The following is an 18,669-nucleotide window of genomic DNA, read 5'->3' as shown; positions in this document are numbered from 1 at the left end:
ACTCCTCATTTCAAAATCCATTTCCCTTTTCTGTTCGCTCATGGATTAGCTCAGGGATTAACATTTGGATTAGCAGCTGGATTATATGGAGGGCTCTCGTGGTCCTCCATACTAAAGGGGTTAAAAACCAGGAAAACACAGTTTAAAGACATACATGTTAGGTTAATGGGTGTGAATGCGAGGTGGGATTGTTGGTCCTTTGTTAGTGACCTACCCATTGTTTACCCTACATAAGGAGTTGAATATTCAGCTTATGGACCTTCTTTGGCCTCTTTTGTAAAAATGTTCAGCACTCTCACATATTAGGCTGGGCTAATATTCAACCTGATATCAGTATCAACATTGACATATCAGGAAATTATTATGACTACATTACCATATGAGTAAATAACAAGCCTTAAATTTAAACATATCTGTTGTGATTTCTTTTAAATAGCTAAATATTAATGTGTTATCCCGCATGCAAATAGCTCACAGTGATATAATGAAGAAAGTTTGCATAAAGTCTAAGAGCATTTTGACTTGCATGTGCACATAATTGGTCTCTAAGCTCTGTTTCAAAATGATAAAAGTACACTGAAAAGTGACTGCCTGTGCAATTATTCCATGATTACATTTCATCTTATCGGTCACAAGCTGATGAAACATATGATTTGACATGCAGATCACATTCAGCTCTGCCACTTGTCTTTTAATCAGCCACTTTAAATCTGTCTGTGGCAGAATATATAGACTCATTATTTTTAAAGTGGGCATATATAACACATTAGTGAAAGAGTGCTGCTGTTTACCTTCTGGATGGTAAAACAAAAACACAGTGAAAGACCTGTTCAGGACACGTACAGTATGATTAGCATTTATGGGTGATGATAGGAGTCTAGTTTGTTAGAATTTGTGCAATATCCATTGCCAGTCCTGTAGTAATTTTGGGGTGTAGTTATTCGTTCTCAGTATTAATGTACATGAAACACATGCAGAACAAGTCGTATGAAATAGAACATTAGTTGACGTTGGTTGTTGCTGCTTTTTGTAGCCCAGTAATGGTTTTGTAATTGTCTCTAATGTGGAAATCTGACCAGATTAGTTATGGAGACCTGAGTGGTGTATCAATGGGAGGGGGGGGGGTGTCTTTGTTTTATATTATTTTTATTACTAAACTGAAATTTTAAAATAAATGACAGGTAGGTTGGTAATACATTTTCCCAAGGAGCCACATGAGAAACCGGGATTGTTATGGAGGCCCATACCCATAACCTTGTAAAGAGGTCAAATCTATATTGAGAAGAACTCAGTTTATTGTTTTGGCCCTTCACAAAACTCCCAGTTACTCATTTGGCCCCTTGGGACAATTCATTGCCCACCCCTGTTAGAGTTTCTATCTTAAAGCAGCATGAGTTACTTGGTGTGTCTTAATGATATGTTAAACACATTCTGTGTGTAGGAATTTAAAATAGGGGTAAATTTAAAAAAAAATATGTACAGTGTTTGCAACATTAAACTGATAATTAAACAGACTCCATCCCACAATTGCAATATAATTGTAGTGGTTTTCACAGGCCAGTAGATGGCCTCTAGTTACGCAGACGCGTCCTCGTGCTTTTGGCTGAAAAAGTTGCGCAAGAGGTAGTGTAGTGTTGATATAAAACCACAATATAGTTAAATTAAATATAAATGATATAAACTGACTGGATTTAGTGTAGCCTATTTAGTCATTTGTGTGATTTACAATGCGCAAAAAAACAGAAAGGGGACACGGAGATCCAGTCAACAGTGCTGAAAGTCAAAAATGTTCACTTGTAAAAATGAGAGAGTACCGCAAAGTATGTTAAAGGTAAGGATAAAAAATTCTACTGTGGGCAGAAAGTTTTGATCCTTCAGCTTAAATCATTAATGGGCTGCCAGACAGTAGCTCTTCATTGGGAGGAGGAGTTATTTATTGGCAGAATTCCCTCTCATCACACACACCGCCCCACAGTGTTATCACTCCCGTTCCTGCATCCAGAAGAGTCTTTCTGTTTTCACTCCTCACACGTTTCAACATGGACTTAGTAAATTTTCTGCTCTCCGTTGCAGTCACCGCCTGCACAGTGAAAGGTAGGCAGTCTGCATGCATATCATTTGGCTAATTAACTCTTTCGTGCGCCATAAATGTTAAAAATAATAATTATTGTTTAAATAATTAGGAGTAATGGAATTTTTGTGTGTGTTATTGAACGAGACGTGTTAATGTGCGTTCACCCTTGCTTAGCGGTTCCCTAGCTGAGATTGCAAACCTGTTGTGCCAAACACTGAGTTTCAGACAATTTTGGTCTAGATGCCTTAGCAATCATATGAAAGTGTTGTGTGTGTGTGTGTGTGTGTGTGTGTGTGTGTGTGTGTGTGTGTGTGTGTGTGCAAATCTCAGTAAATAAATCAATAATCCATATTATGATTCGGTGTGTCTGTAGTTATAGTCATCATTATTAGTATTTGTTATTAAGTGTGTTTTTCATGGGTTCAGAAGCTATGAAGTAATATTACTATACTAAAGTAAGGTCCAATATGCAGCTTACAGAGAACAAACATGTTATAATGTCTTATACTACATGTTACGTGTGGCTGATTTGTCTGTCAGCTCTGAACTTTCTTTTTCTATTGAACTGTGCGGTTTCTCATGATGTAACTAGAAAAAATATTATGCAAAATGAATAAAAAGAGCTGCAAGATCACAGCATTTCTAATATTGTGGTTTATGAGTGATAAAGAGATTGAGACAAACAGTGACTGGACAGATGCTTCTATGTTTAAAAAAAACCCAAAAAACAGAATAACAGTCTTTTTTCTTTCACAAGATATTGCCATATGTATGAACATCTTATCCTGGCTCTGGTCCTTCTACAGGGACATAAGCAAACCGTGCAAAATTTCCAATGCTTTATGTTTTATTCTAATTGAATACTGCTTCTCATCAGTTTTTCTCAAATCTGCTCTGAGTCTGAATATTTTAATTGAGGCAATTCATTTAATGATAATCACTGACTGGGGCTCTTTAGTCTGCACTTTACAGGCAGAAGTTAATGAAGCTTTCTTTGAGAGCGAAGCAAGTGTTGTTGGTGTGTGTGCATACGGTGCATGCACATATAAATGTCAGGGCATGTCTGGAGTAATTATAGGCCCTGTCCAGCCCTTTGATATTACTAAGGCTGATAAATTTGATTAAGAGGTTGAGAGACTTTCCTTCTCCCTTTTATGGCTCCAAGCTCATTTCTCGTGGACCCGCTGTGGTTTTTCGGACAGCATGGTACTGGGGTGTATTACAGTATGTGGACAATACAACACATTAATGTCACCTTGCATTGAAATTTGATTACGGTGAGATCAGGAGTGGGGGGATATCCACTTGGGATATGGACAAAGACAAGCTTTCAGCTAACCTTTTTTTTTAATGAAAGAAGTGGATGCAACAGAGAACAGAGGAATAGGGATATGCAGATAGACAGTATGCTCTTTGCCAAACCATCAGGATAATGTGCTTCTCATAGGAGGTTTAGGATAACTGGGCCATTAGTGAAGTGAAGAAATGCTGCCAAAAACGCTCCATAACTCAGGAGAGGAACTAAGAGTGTGTTAAAATGAGGGACGGGTCTGATTTGAGATTGGGAGATGAATCATGTCCAAATACGGCATTTGAAAGATTGCCATGTCTGGGCTACATTTATTTCACCACCCCAGGTAATGTTGATAACTCCAACACCAACTTTAGATACATTAAATCGATTGCAAAATTATTCTAAAGTGCGAGATTTACAACTTGTATGAAGCAGGAGGTGGATCAGCACCACACAGTGAGACTGACCCAGCACAGAAGTGGAGTAGTAGTGAGTGGCTGCAAAAGGGGAAGATGTAAGAGGCTGCAGGAGAGTGGAGAGGCTGAGTTAAATTCAATTAGCTGTCTCAGTCTCATCCACAAATATATGTAAACTTCACTTCAAATAAATTGTTTTATTAATCATTTGAGCCAGGGCAGCATTGTGTAGTGGTTGTGTGTCAGTCTTGCCACACCAGTCCAGACTAGAAGATGTCAACAGCTGTTGGATAGATTGTCCTGTAGATCAGTGCAGACATTCTTCTTCTTACATGTGAAGGTACAGTGTAGCAGTGTGACTTGGTGAGACTCTTTCTCATTACAGTTGTGTGCGTGTGTGTGTGTAGGGTGGAGGCAACTCAGTGTGTAATGTAGAAAAGAAAGCTACAGACAGGCTGTAGGTCATGTTTTTATTTTTTTTATTTATTTACTTCTTTTTTGTCAGCCACATTAGAGTTTATAATGTTTAATAAATGAACAGAGCTAGAGGATAAATTTTAATGACTTTTGTGCATTTCACATTGCACGGGATCCTTATTTCAGTTTGCACAATACCCAAAGAAGTGTGTACTTGATGTTTGATATAAATTAGCGTCACTGTCTGAACTTCAGCGTATTAAAAATATCACTGTTTTTACTCAGGTTTTTAGTAATATCTAAAAGAATAACTGTACACACTTCATATTCTATGACGTAAAATACTGCATAGATGCACATGGATTTGTTATTACACAATCTTAAAAAATTCAGTGAATTGTTTTGCAGTATGGCTGCTGGAAGTTAAGGAATGATTTGATGTGACTAACGATGTCTTTCTTGCTTATATTTATAATTTATTTTACTTATTAATACTTCTTTGGAGTCCTGGTTACCTGTCCAGGGTGCATCCCACCTTTTTACCCTGTGACAGCTGTGATAGGCTCCAGACCCTGAAATGGATGGATGGATGGATATTTCTTTGTGTAAGTTTCTCTTTTTTTCTGTAGTTTCTCATCAAGGGCCAAACCAGCGCAGACTGTACAGTGACCTGATGAATGGCTACAACCCACTAGTGAGACCAGTCCAGAATGACTCTCAGAGTCTCATTGTTTCCTTCGGCCTCACCCTCATGCAAATAATGGATGTGGTGCGTAAATGATTGCCCATTAAACACAGCATGCTTATTGCTGTTTATACATACTACATACTACTCTACTACATATACTATACATGCCAGTAAAGTGATAAGTCATGCATGGTTATGTAAGCAATTTTCATATATTTAAAGATGACAGACCTGATCCCCATCACTGAAGCAACTATTCCAGAAACAGCAAGATCCCAAGTTCAGTGCATACTGATGCAGCAGTTTTGGTTGTGCCACAGCCTCCAAACATTGTTTTCTCTAGTGTGAGTGAGGCATTATAAAAGGTTTAAAAAGTGACGCTTCTGTGGATTTGTACATTTCTAGTAGTGTGATTTCCCATTTATGAAGCATAAACTTCATAAAAAAATCACTCTAAAAAGAAATGTACTTAATTACAAACATGAATAATTCTGTTTTTCTAACAGGATGAGAAGAACCAGGTTTTAACAACCAACATTTGGCTACAGCTGGTAAGTATAATTTATGTAAAATCACAGAAAAGCTGAGTTGCAAAGCTTTAAGGCTACACTTACACACATCATGCATTTTAATCATAGAGCCATCTGTTTTATATAAATCCTCTCAGTTAACTCTAAGACCATTTTCGCCTAAGTGTTACATTGTACCTTTACTTTTGGCATTTAATCTGGTATTTAGTTTATGCAAACATGTACCACAAAGAGATCTATCATATTGTGAGCATGTGATGAAATGAATTGTGTAACTCATGCGTAGTGCTACCCAGACTTTCTATTCGTCTTCCACACGGGCAGTACAGCACTTTGTCCTTCATGCAGTGAGATGAAGTGTATTAACGCAGATGCTTTATTACAGCTTGTCCACACAGTGACAATAGATCCCTGTTGCTGCATCGTCAGCAGCTCTACCAAGGCTGAACCAAGGCTGTTTGGTCTGTTTTAAATCATTCTGGGGCATCGCAGCGGGAGTTTTGTTCACTCTCTCTCCTTCTGCTCCCTGCAAAATTCATTTTAGCTCTGAAGCACATGATAGCGCCGACAGCATCCACAGTGTACTTTGTTTTAGCATCAATCCAGCATCTGTTGGATTATTTTACTTGTGTAGGTTTTGAGAAAAGTAAAAGACAAAAAAGGAAAATGTCCTAAAGATGCATACAAGATGCACACGTTGCTACATATATGACTTTGAAATACTGAGGAGGATTCTTTAAGATTACATGTTGAAACATTAAATGCGATCGACCCTTCTAGTGCCCTCCGTCAGTGCCACTGGGTAACTGTACTATAAATCTTACAATGCCCAACACACTGGATGACCTCTTCGATACACCCAGTGAAGATAATTTAGTACACAAGTATTTTGATTATTAAGCACGATTATACCCTCATACTCTTGTGCAGTGCTGTGTTTCATGTAATACCAGTTGTCTTAAGTGGAAAGTTTTTTGTTAAACAGTGAAGCAAATTAAAGAGGGCTCTCTGGCTGTGGAAATGCCATTTTCCAAAATCACCATGTGAGATGCACAGGCAATTACATCCTTCCTCAGTTTGTTTTCCTTTGCCTTTATCATTAACTGACCTTTATGGTTCATTATCCTTGCAACAGCCAATTTTTGAACATGGCAATTTGAGTTAATTAAAAGTGAACTATAGATCGGATTAGAAAACTCCTTATGAAAGCCATGTAATCAAGAGAAGTGTCTTCACAGTATGTGTTCATACATATTACCACGGCTGTGGACCTGAAGTTTGAGTTTTGCATTCGGTGAAATATTCACCTTTCTATTCACCTTTCTATTCATATTTATATTTTAAAAGAGATTCTGGAGCTTCATTTTAAACATTATGTGTAATCAGTACATTCATTTATCCTCAGGGATAGATGCCATTCACAGTGTGTTTTAAGAAAATAATCTGTTATACAGAAGTCATTCTTGTGCCTTATATTGTTTTGTCCCATTACATTTGAACCCAGGGCTGTGTAACCCACAGTTTGGCTTTAGATTATCAGATTTTTCAGAAACATCTGGAATTCATACTACTTAAACTATATGCTGCCATTAAAGGAAAGGATACTCTGAAATTTGTGTGCATCTTTCTAGTGCAAAATGTGTTTTATGTGAAAGGGGAATCCACATGAATTAATTTGACCTCTTAGTTCTATTAAGGTCAGATTTAGTATGGACTCAGTTTTGTTTTGCAGTTCCTGCTGTTCCTGCAGTTCCAGGCAGACAATCAAATAAACTAAAGATGTAAAACCATGTGTGTACAGATGCCAGATGCATATGAATGATAAAGCAAAGGCATAAACTTCTAACATTACTATTCACACTGCTTCCCTTGTTCCACATGTTTTTTATCATACCTCATAATGACAAAGGGAAAAAAGCTTAAAATTCTCACAAATTTATTAAAAATAAAAAACTAAAATATATTGCTAAAAGCTAAATGCTTTGTTGAAGCACCTTTGAAGAAAAAATTAACATAAAATGATGAAAAATATTGACAATTTTCAATTAGAAATGGAGTAAAAGGAATCAAATGCTTATTAATTACTAAGCTATTTAGCTCACCATATTTATCCATTTTAATTATACGTTCTGATATTTACATATATACTGTCTATAAATAAACAGACACTGTATCTCCTACAGTGTGTAAACCAAGTGTCCACTAAGTAGCAAAGTTTAGTTTAAATGTTTAACAGCCTGCCTCATCCATATACAGCACCACCTTCTGCATAATCCAAAATCTTTTAGCCCCAGTGGTCACATATCATTGACATGGCAGTAAAGACCAACACAACTGTAAACTCATATCTTCAGCCTGGCCAGGGCACCCTCACCATCACCATAACCACGCTAAATCTCAGGCCAGGTCTGATGTCACAGAACAGCAGGTATTAAGAGCCCTTTAAACAGTACTCGTGCTTATTATAACTGAAATATAATAATCTTCTGACATTTTGGGTTGAAATGTCTCAACAGCTACAAGTTGGAACTGTAATCATCCTCTGAGCTTTCCAATTATGTCGACATTTCAAATGCGCTTAGCAGCATTTCTTCTGAACAGAAAACCTTCCAGACGTGCTGCCGAAACTTGGAACAGAAATCAAGTCTCATTCTTGTTCCATGTCACTCTGTGATGTTGTCACATACATTTATTTTGGCTTTTATAGTAACTGTCACTGCTACGAGGAAACCGTGTTAAATCCCCGAGCCTTTAAAAAGGCTTAATAAGCCCATAGGACTTTAAATGTATTAAAAATAAGTAAGTGGAATGTGAAAGTCAAGGTGCCAAATGTGTTTGCATTTTGCAGTACTGGACTGACTATTACCTCCAGTGGAATCCATTGGATTATCCAGGTGTGTCTAATGTGAGATTTCCTGACCATCTCATTTGGAAACCAGACATTCTGCTGTATAACAGGTAGGCACTGATCTGCTGGGTTGTAAACTGTAGTTGTACATGGTGTTAGATTTATGCCTGATTTAGACCTCTGCAGCAAATCTACATCATAACTTACAGCATAGAGGGAAGCTACTTTTAACCCGTACGCTTCCATGAAATTCAGTCTCTGCAGACTGCGTTGACCCGAAGTGTAGTTACATTTCTCTGGATGTGCACGTCAGGTTAGTGGAAGATTACCGTGTATGGTTAAAAGGGGTTTCTGGTTACTTTGTAAGTTACAATATAGATTCCCAAAGAAGCCTAAGTAAGAATTAGTGTGCATGCATCTTCCTCTACATAACGCACAGGGATCTCAGAGGGATGTGATGCATTTTTAGATTTTGGTGCTCCAGAGGTTAAACAAGGTTGTTTGCAAAATGTTAATCTAGGTACCTATAAAATTTTGTAATTATTGGATGCTCTGTGAGTAAACTTCAAATTTAAACTTGTTACTAAATTAAACATAAATAGCTAGTAATATTTTTAACACCTCCCATTTTTATGGTATTAAGTGTCACGGTGTGGTGTTTGTGGAGAAAAGGACCCAAAATGCAGGCAAAGGTTGTGATGCGAGTGAGCGTTTATTTAAGTGACCAAAGTGGCAAAACAGGGAATGAGGAACGAAAAGCTACCAAAACCTATATTGGGAAAACTAAAGACAACCCTGAAAACAGGACGAGAGATGCAGAACGATGAACAAAACAGCATCAAATGCAGACGAGCTGACCAAGAGCACAGGCAGACAAACACTATATAAAGTAATCAGGAAATGACACACAGGAGGGACGCACAGCTGAACCTAACTGACATGACGAGACAGGGAGACATAAGTTGAACACAATGAAGTCACACATGGATCTACAAAGTAAAACAGGAAGTTCTCAGACTGTTTAACAGAATACAAAATCAGAATGAACTAGAAAATAATAACAATAAACTCAAACGCTGGCTCACTGACCCAGGACCGTGACATTAAGTATAAATATATTTAATTATAGCCTCCAACTTTATATATGTTGTTGTCTCCCAAATTACAGTTCAAACATTGCTGTATTTGGCAGGCTGTCATCTGTTTTTTGACCTAAAGGTTCACTGTGTGTGTGTGTGTGTGTGTGTGTGTGTGTGTGTGTGTGTGTGTGTGTGTGTGTGTGTGTGTGTGTGTGTGTGTGTGTGTGTGTGTGTGTGTGTGTGTGTGTGTGCTGTTAAAAATGTAACCCTGGCACCATCAGATTTCCAGCTGCAGAGTGAGATAGGCTGCAACTGATTGGGTGCAACCAGCACAAATTTCCCATCCAACATTTAGACATTTTATTAACAAAGGACACATAAGAATGTAAAATGAGCATATACTACTGACTGTTTTATTTACTATGAAATAGCTCCCAAAGAGAGTGGGAGTGCCTGAATAGAATAACTTTATTCAAGTGGCAACATGTGAAAAGATACTGTGTTCAGGCTTCTGCTCTGGTTTCATGAGCTCTGGAGAGCATCAGACCCCGTGCTGCCACAGGCATTATTTAGACTATCTTGCTGAGACAGACAAGCAGAGAATTAAAGATACATGCAGCTCGGTCCTTTTCCTTTTCTTTTCTTTTTTTTTTTTTTTTAAATTTTAACTCTGTATACCAACACAGTTGATTTTAAATCAAATGATATGTGATTGAATTGAGAAAACAGAGTGTCTCATTAACTGTTTAGGAATTATAGCTATTTAAATGAATGGCCATTTTCAGAAGCTCAAAATTAATTGGGCAAACTGACATTTTAAATTCAGGATTTCAGGATGGTTTTAACCTCCTAGGACCTGGCGTCCACATATGTGGACATCACATTTTGGGTTATTTAGACCAAAATACTCAATTTTGCTCTGCAAGGGCCTGATATCCACTTACAAGGATATTATACTGCTACTGTTCTATCAAAATTTTAAACGAATATCCTCAGATGTGGCTCTTATTTTTCTTAAAAACAAAAATAAGGTAAAAAAAAATCTGGTAATTCTTTGTTTTTACATTCATGGGCCCCAATCAGCCCAAATATCAAAGAGAAATTAAAAATGCATGCCATGGAAGAGTTCGGGTCTTAGGAGGTTAAATACCTGGATGAAAATCCTCTACAGTCATTAAGGTCCAGAACACATTTCCTCCCTTGACATGCTCTGCCTGATTTTTACTGCAGCCACCGGCTGTTGTGGGTCTCTCTGATGTCAGTGTTGTCTTAAGTAACTGAAAGGCATGCTGTGCTGGGTTGAGATCAGGTGATGGACTTTGCTATTAAACTATATCCCTTTTCTTTGCAATGAGAAACTCAGCTTAATTACATCTGTTATAAAAATGCAATCCAATGCCATTTTTGAAGTTTTCCCTGTCACAGTCATACTGACGTCAAAAACAAAATAAGGGCTAACTAAAATACACACAAATGTATTTGTTAGTTAGTTAGTCAGTTAGTATTTGTGTGTATTTTAGATTTATTCACTGTAACATATATTTCTATGTGCAGTACACATTTTACTGTGCAATATACATCTTAATAACGTGTGATATTTTTCCATGCCACAGTCATTTAGTGTAAGTGCAATACAGAAACTACAGTTTTATACTTGAAATTATTTGACATTTTCTTTCTTATCTTCATTTTCCCCACGCTCACTATAATCTCTGCACAAGATTTCCTATGTACACACACCCAGTGTATGTGTACAAATGGCAAATAAAAGATTTTAACTTTATCTTCTTATCTTATTGGTAGGTTGGTTACACGGCTGGGATATTACACTTCAAGGATAGGGGAGCTGTGCACTTTAAGTAAATGCAGTCCTCGCTAGAAAAGCACTTTGCAATAAATCATTTAGACAAATGAATAAAATTGTATAGAAATGGTAGGAAGAGCATTTCATTATATGTCCCAGATGAAATAAAGCTATAGCGATCACCATTAATCAATCTTTAGAACATCTGAACAAAATACATTAAAGGCACCTTACTCCCCTGGGAGCTAATAAGAGAGAGAGAGCATTGTACTTCTTTTGTCATTGCCCCACAGAGTAAAGCCTTGATTTGAGACTCTTTGAATTATTTAAATATATATGAATGTCATTTTCTTTATTCAACTTTAGCTCAACCGTGCCCCAGCCTTTGGGAATTTATTTAGATGGAGTGCATTGTGGGTAGCAGGGTAACCACTAAATACTCATCTCCTGGGAAGGTTTGCATGAGATGTGACTCATTGTTTGTTGTGTATCTGCAGAAATAATGACTTAGAGAATTATTTATATATTCCTACCACCACTGCCCCTCCTCGCTTTGTGTCTTATACAAATTAATATTCTATTCATATAATTCTGAGATACAGTTTCAAATGTTCAGGATGAATCTGCTCAGGTAACTTCCACTGAAATAATACTGGTGACAAATAACTCAACATTAAATGCTGGAATTGTTCCATGTTGTCTACAGTGCGGACGAAAGGTTCGATGCTACGTTCCGTACCAACATTTTGGTCAACTCCTCGGGCACCTGTTCCTACCTACCTCCAGGTAAAAGCCATATCTTAGTCACTGACAGATATTGACTGGGGAAAAAACATTTTTACCTTCGCAGCAACACTTACTGTATGAAATATGAAAACAAAAACAATAACAAATGATATGTGGAAACAACCCACAGAAGTTGCCTGTCGGGAGCAGATATTAGCTGGGCATGTTTCAAATAAATACACGCCTCCTGACTCTTCTAACTCTAAAAAGATCATCTGTATGTTAAAGCATTAATTGTTACACCTTACTATAGATCCAGTCCAAGTGTTTTACCTCTGTGCCGGCTCATGTGCAGGTAATGCTTTCTCTACAGCAGTAGTGTAAGTACAAAGTGGTCCATAGGCTCTACATATCATCCAAAAAAACAAAAAAACATTTCCCTGTGCTAGTCTTCAGTGAAGTGGGCATTAGAATGATGCATAATGTTACATAAGCCTCCTGTGGGTGCAGTTTAAATCCCCCAAAACATAAATGCAACACACATAAATATGTGTTGTATATAAACACAGGTAGTAAGAATGATGTCCTAATAAAACCTTTTGTCAAACGCAGTTACAGAACAGAACAGGCCAATGTTTAGAGGCTGCAGACAACCACTCAATCACATTTCAAGACTTGAAGAGTCTTTTGTGACCAAAAACCTACATGTAATGGCAAAAATTAACTGACATTTTATATGATACTAAAAAAGAAAATACCCGTGATATATTTGTTGTTTGTGTGACTAAATCATAGATGCCTAAAATCCAAACCTTTGCAAATGTTTCGTTATTCTTTAATTATCAAAATACATCTGCTTTACACTCGTCCTCAGAAGACAGCGACTCGCTGCCATTAATGTGCATCTACACCCCCATGAGTATTACTGAAGAGGTACTTGTCACTTCTCTCTGTAGCGACAAGTACCCAACTTTAATAATTCAGAGCACTGAACAAATGTGGTTCTGGTGTGGCTTTGCAAACATATGAAATTTTAACCCTGGAGGGCTTTTGGAATACTTGTACATAATAATTATGATAGTATATCATTATTTGACATAAAGAACAAGAAGTCTCATTATTTTTTCATATTGGCTTTGTAATAGATTCAAATCATTTTTGCAGTATTCACAATAAAATCTCAGGAAGTGGATCACTGTCTTTGATTCATAATTTACTTTAAGTTGAATTATTTTCTAAAAAAAGAGGTTTTAGTTAAGATTGGTTATGAACTAAAACAAAGCTGTTATTATTATGTTATGTTATGTTACTATGACAGCAGATGCTAATGAGCTCTCATAAGCTGCAGCTTTGAGTTGATTTCCTGAACTTAATGCCCCACAGATGTATTTTAATATGTTATGTTTTTAGCTTCTTTTCTTTTCTTTTTTTGTCTTTTCTATGACATGTTACATGAGAAGATTAATATTGCTAAGTATGAAATATGAGCCAGGAGCTCTCAACTTAGGCTAGCATATAAATGCGGTTTTTCATTTAGCAAGTCTGGTCACATGTTTAACTGTGTTATTACTCTTTTCATCTCATTCTTGCAAAGAAAGCATCATCTTCTAATGTTTTTTACATAGAGCAGAATGGCTTCTTTTTTTTTTTTTTTCAAATCCACCTGGTTCTGAGACACCATTCACATTTTGATGCCATATATTAGGCATGTCAAACTCATTTTACATTGCAGGTCACATACAGCTCACTTCAATCTTATGTGGCCCAAACATTCTGTCAATGTACAGAAATTTAACTACATATTTATTCAATGAGATATCTTAACATAAGAAAAAAATGCAATTTCACCAGTTTGTCTCAGTTTTTCTACACGATAAAGACATGCTGCTGTTGTAAAAGAAAGAAATGTCTCATTTAATGGCTTTGGTGTAGTATGAATGTCCATGAGGGATGTCTTTATCAGTAGAAAATGTCGAACTTGTGAAAATGCAGTTTAAAAGTTAAAATTTACGTCCTCCTTCACATTTTCCAAAGCCATACTGTGGGATGGATTGGAGTTTTTGTTGGGCTGATTCTGGCCCACGGGCCTTATGTTTGTCACCCCTGCTATATATAAATCTTTCTCTAAAACCATCAGTGCATATGCACACACACCTACCAATCATAAAGCAATCCTGCCAAACTGACTGCTTAAATATTGCAAAGGTTATCTCTGACCCATCATAGGGTAAGTAAGAAAGTAAAGTTTCTTTATATAGCACTGAACAACAATTTAAACACAATTAATATCAAAAGAGAACCACAAATAAAGATAAAAACCTAAATAACAAAAGTATGACAAGGTGTTCCTCTGTACCCACGAGTGGAGGTCAGCCCATGTAATGCTATGCCCATCAGGGGAAGAAGTCACCAAAAAGTCACAAGCTATAAGCTTTCTTTAGACAAAGGAAAATATGATGTGAAGTGACATAGTGTAACTGGCTAAAAACATGGCTAAAAATAATAGTGTAATTATTTACATCACCTGTGGTTTTAATGATATGGCTGATCACTCTACATATGCAGTATAAGCATGGATTCAAGGGAGCACACTGAAACAGAGTGCCTTCCTGTCATAGCTGGTGATTACTGCTCTCCCTGCCAAGCTCTTCCCCTTTTTCCTTACCCAGCAAAAGTGCTGGCTGGCTTTCCCTTAGCATCTTTAATCAATACCCATGTAAATAGCTTGATCACTGGATTTATTCTGGATTGATTACTTCTGTCACAAGCAAATTGCCTCTCAACTTTTCTCCAAATGATTCCTCATTGGATGCCATATTGGTACCAAATAATCATTTCATGCTTGAGTTGATCACAACTGCATTAAGTGGATAAAACTGTATGCAGATCGGACAAATCATTTGAATTTCCAGACATTTGTCTTTGTGACTGAGGTTCATTACAGTAAATCGGACTCATTCTTCAGTATTGTCTATATTCATTTCACATTCACGTTTGCCACCTTAATGCCGCTAGCAGAGGCATTGTTTACTGCCAGTGTCTTCTATATTTCTTAAATATGGATGAAAATAGTTTGGTGGCTGCCTGTCCTGAAGAATCACCCTCCACTTTCATCACATTGTCATATTGGATTTTGTACTCTTACTAGGATGGATGGCACTTTGACTTCACATCTCCTCAGAGTAAAACTCTTTGCTGCCTCTCTTTTTCATTTTTCAGTTTCTCTCTGCTTCCTATATACCAGAGTAATCGAGTGCGCTCTCTAACTAAGCTTGGAATATTCATGTGTCCGTTTCTATCTACAGGTAAAGTACAATATGTATGAAAGCAAGTCTTTCGGCATCTTTCAGTGTTTCTCACCACAACAGGGATTTTCAAGAGCACCTGCCACATCGATGTGCGTTGGTTCCCGTTTGATGTCCAAAGATGTGACCTGAAGTTTGGTTCCTGGACATACGGGGGTTGGTCTCTGGACTTAAAGGTGATGGATGCAGATATCAGCAATTACATTGCCAACGGAGAGTGGGATCTTGTTGGTAAGTAAGGTTGTCAGTAAAATCATTGAAACGATTTTGCTCTAATCTTTCTCTCCAACACTCTGTAACCCTTCTGACCAGAGTAAATGTATGCCTTGTTTTGGATCAGAGGTTCCAGGACAAAGGAATGAGCATTTCTACGGCTGTTGTGAGGAACCGTACCCTGATGTTACCTTCACCGTGGTGATGCGCAGACGGACGCTCTACTATGGCCTCAATCTTCTCATCCCATGCGTCCTGATCTCTACTCTGGCCCTTCTTGTCTTCCTCCTCCCTGCTGACTCTGGAGAGAAAATCTCACTGGGTAAAACCAGCTTCATTCAAAATAAAAAATTTTGTAACACCAGTTTGTAAGAACTGTAATCTCAAGACTTCAATTGCAAAGTTAAGAACCTGCATTATAGATGGAAACCCATCGAAAGTTAGCAAGCAATGGATGGCCATGATACGCTAATGGGTGCCCACATATTAAGAAACTAGCAGGTACGTGGCAACCAGAGGTCATAGAAATTGAATTACATCCAGCTTCTTCAGGCAACACCACGCAAAAAAAAAATTCTGATAGTAGAAAAGGCGTGTCCCATCTTTTCTCAACCCTCAGATGAGTAAATGAAGCAGCTACCACAGTTACCTACATTACAGGGTTACCTAGGTAACCGGAGCCTGGAATGTCCACTAGCAACAAACCACAAGCGACAAAGACTATGTGAAAGTCCCTTTACTGTACTCACATTACTGAAACCACCATGCATTTTTGGTTATGTTGTTGGATAGCTGACACACAGTCAGATCCATTTCCTTATGCTTTTCACCCCTCAGCCTGAAAAGCTGTTTGGGTATTTTGTCAATGCAATAACTCAGGGACGAGGCAATGTGAGATTTTCAAATTGATACAAAAGGTACATCTACTAAAAATCTCAGCAGAGTTTGAATCTCATTGAATCTTTAACCTTCACCTCAAGATGAAAGGTCAAGTTTTTTGAAAATCTTTTGAACACAGGAACTCAGAAAGATGTCAACTAGGATTTTCAAATTTATACCAAAGGTGCATCTGCTAGGAGGCCAAAGGATAGCACTGGTGGCAGAATTTTAGAGCAGCCACAGAAAAACAACATATTAACTAAGTGGACAGTTTACAGCGAAGACACTTCTTGACTCCTTACCACTGTTTTCTCAGCTGCTATATGTGGTAAAGACAATCGTGAGGTTACTATTAAATAATAAAGTTGGGGAAACAATGTGATGGCATTATTTTAAAAATACTCCAAAACTCTTTGTCTGCAATATGTTCTTTAAGAAGCAAGTTAATGCATATCACCTCAGTATCACCATACTGATAAGTCTGTTAACCAATATTGAAAGCTTTAATCCCACTCTGTGAACACATAGCTAGCGCCAAATGTGGTTCTACTTTTTTTTAAGACACAATCTACCTAAAGATGTGGCTCTGAATTAAAACTGCAGATAGTTTAGAAACCAGGAACTTCCAAGTTACACATTTCTGAATGTCACTAATTGCAGTAGTGCTTTTGCAATTAGTGAAAAGATAAAACATTTTCTCTGCCATACTGAGAAAACTAAAACTTTAAGTTTCTGAGCTACCAAGCAAAGTTACTATGAGCTGAAGACATAACCTTAATTGTAATAGAGTCGAATACAATAATAACACAGAGCATCAAATCACATTGAGAAAAATAAACCCTGTATATGTTTAAACTCACTGTATCAGCATTGTCATTATGAGCTTGCCAATATTGTTATTTCACTCAAATTACAAATCTAGCAAAGCTACTCATATAGACTCCTTTTTAATATGAATTGATTTGGGATATCACTCTCAGTTGGAATGCATTTTGTTAGTGCAAAAATCCTTGTGCCGATCGAGCCAAACGCTACATTATTTTTAAGCTGTCGTATCACCTAACACTAAACTAAAATTCCATTAGCTTCTTTTTTTTTTCAAGATGAAATCGAGATCCATTCTCTTCTGATGAGCTCATCTGGGCAGCTGATTTTGCTGTGGTGCAATATTCCAGATTTATACCCTGTGTGACTCTAAAGCAGCCTTCTGTAATATGCGTTTTTTGCCAGAACCATAAGACGTTCTCAATTTTAATTGGGGTCTCAGAGGCATGTCTGCACCTCTGCTACTTAGAGTGTACCTTTCAGACATTGTTTCACCTTTGATACTTCAATTTCCATGTGTTACGGGTTCGAAATTGAGGACGAGAGTAAAACAATGATGGTCCAGAAGAGGTCGGTCAAACAATTGATTTTAATGAATGCACGCAGCGTGGAGAGGTGCAAACTGCAAAACATCAGTTGTACATCTCTGCCCAAAATACACTCTAGATTGCTTTTATCCCATCAGGGTATTGTAACGCCCCCTCTTGCGTTTACAGTCACATAATTTGCATGTACAGAACATTCATGTATTTTAAGAGATAACTGCAGACACAGAAGTTCCCCATCCATCCAAATATGGTGAAGATCTCAGGCCTTTGAGGTCCCCATGGACTGGACATCCTTTCGTCACCTGTAACTAAGCAAACTCAAATACCACAAGAAGCTGAATACATTCAGGCCTTTGCTCAGCTACTATTTTACTGTAACAATATACTCAGGCTATGAGTTATGATATATATATATTAACTCAATCATTTTAAAGTAGTTATAACTGCACCTGTAATAAACATGTTAATATTAGATTATGATAACCCCTATAATATAACTTATAACATAATGCCAGCAGCTTCAATAAACACTTTGATGAAATGATAATTAATGTAATGTTAAGGATGATGGTTATATACAGTTCAGCAGTAAACTAATTTCTTTAAATATTACAATTCCCTCTCTTGATGTCTCTCCAGAGACATCACCACACCATTTCCTTGGGTCACTCCTCGACCCACTCTGACCCTCTCTAGCCGTCCTCTGACTCAGCAAATCAGACAACCACCTCATGTCCTCTAGGTGGTCCAGTACTAAAACACCAGCTCCCACTTGAAAACACTTCATGCTTAAGTGGTCCCTGCTCCTTTTCTGGGTCCCTCTCTAGTGGAAATCTTCTCCTGTAAGGGATAAAAAACAAACAGCCTCTCTCTGCTACACCTTACTAACCTACTGTGTTCATCTAAGGTTCCTGTCATTATTCAAAGTTGGTTCACAACATCATGTTCTGGGCTCTATCCATTATATTAACTTTACCTAATCTCAATACTCTTTATGTGTGTGAGCAACGCTTTTAGTTCTAT

The 18,669-nt window shown here is 37.4% G+C and overlaps 1 protein-coding gene across 1 annotated transcript in view; it reads left to right on the top strand.

Annotated features, from left to right (window-relative positions):
• The first annotated feature begins 2,030 nt into the window (after positions 1-2,030).
• LOC134634264 (neuronal acetylcholine receptor subunit alpha-7-like) overlaps positions 2,031-18,669 on the top strand; it is a 31,212-nt gene continuing 14,573 nt past the window's right edge. The window contains exons 1-7 of the mRNA XM_063483414.1: positions 2,031-2,094; positions 4,831-4,970; positions 5,396-5,440; positions 8,268-8,377; positions 11,857-11,936; positions 15,245-15,412; positions 15,522-15,716. Of these exons, the coding sequence (XP_063339484.1) occupies positions 2,040-2,094; positions 4,831-4,970; positions 5,396-5,440; positions 8,268-8,377; positions 11,857-11,936; positions 15,245-15,412; positions 15,522-15,716 (793 nt within the window). The 5' untranslated portion in view covers positions 2,031-2,039. The remainder of the gene's footprint in view (positions 2,095-4,830; positions 4,971-5,395; positions 5,441-8,267; positions 8,378-11,856; positions 11,937-15,244; positions 15,413-15,521; positions 15,717-18,669) is intronic.

Source organism: Pelmatolapia mariae, linkage group LG1, assembly GCF_036321145.2.
Source record: "Pelmatolapia mariae isolate MD_Pm_ZW linkage group LG1, Pm_UMD_F_2, whole genome shotgun sequence".
Classification (NCBI taxonomy): Eukaryota; Metazoa; Chordata; class Actinopteri; order Cichliformes; family Cichlidae; genus Pelmatolapia; species Pelmatolapia mariae.
Note: the sequence above shows the minus strand (reverse complement) of the source record. Positions and strands in the feature narration are given on the sequence as shown.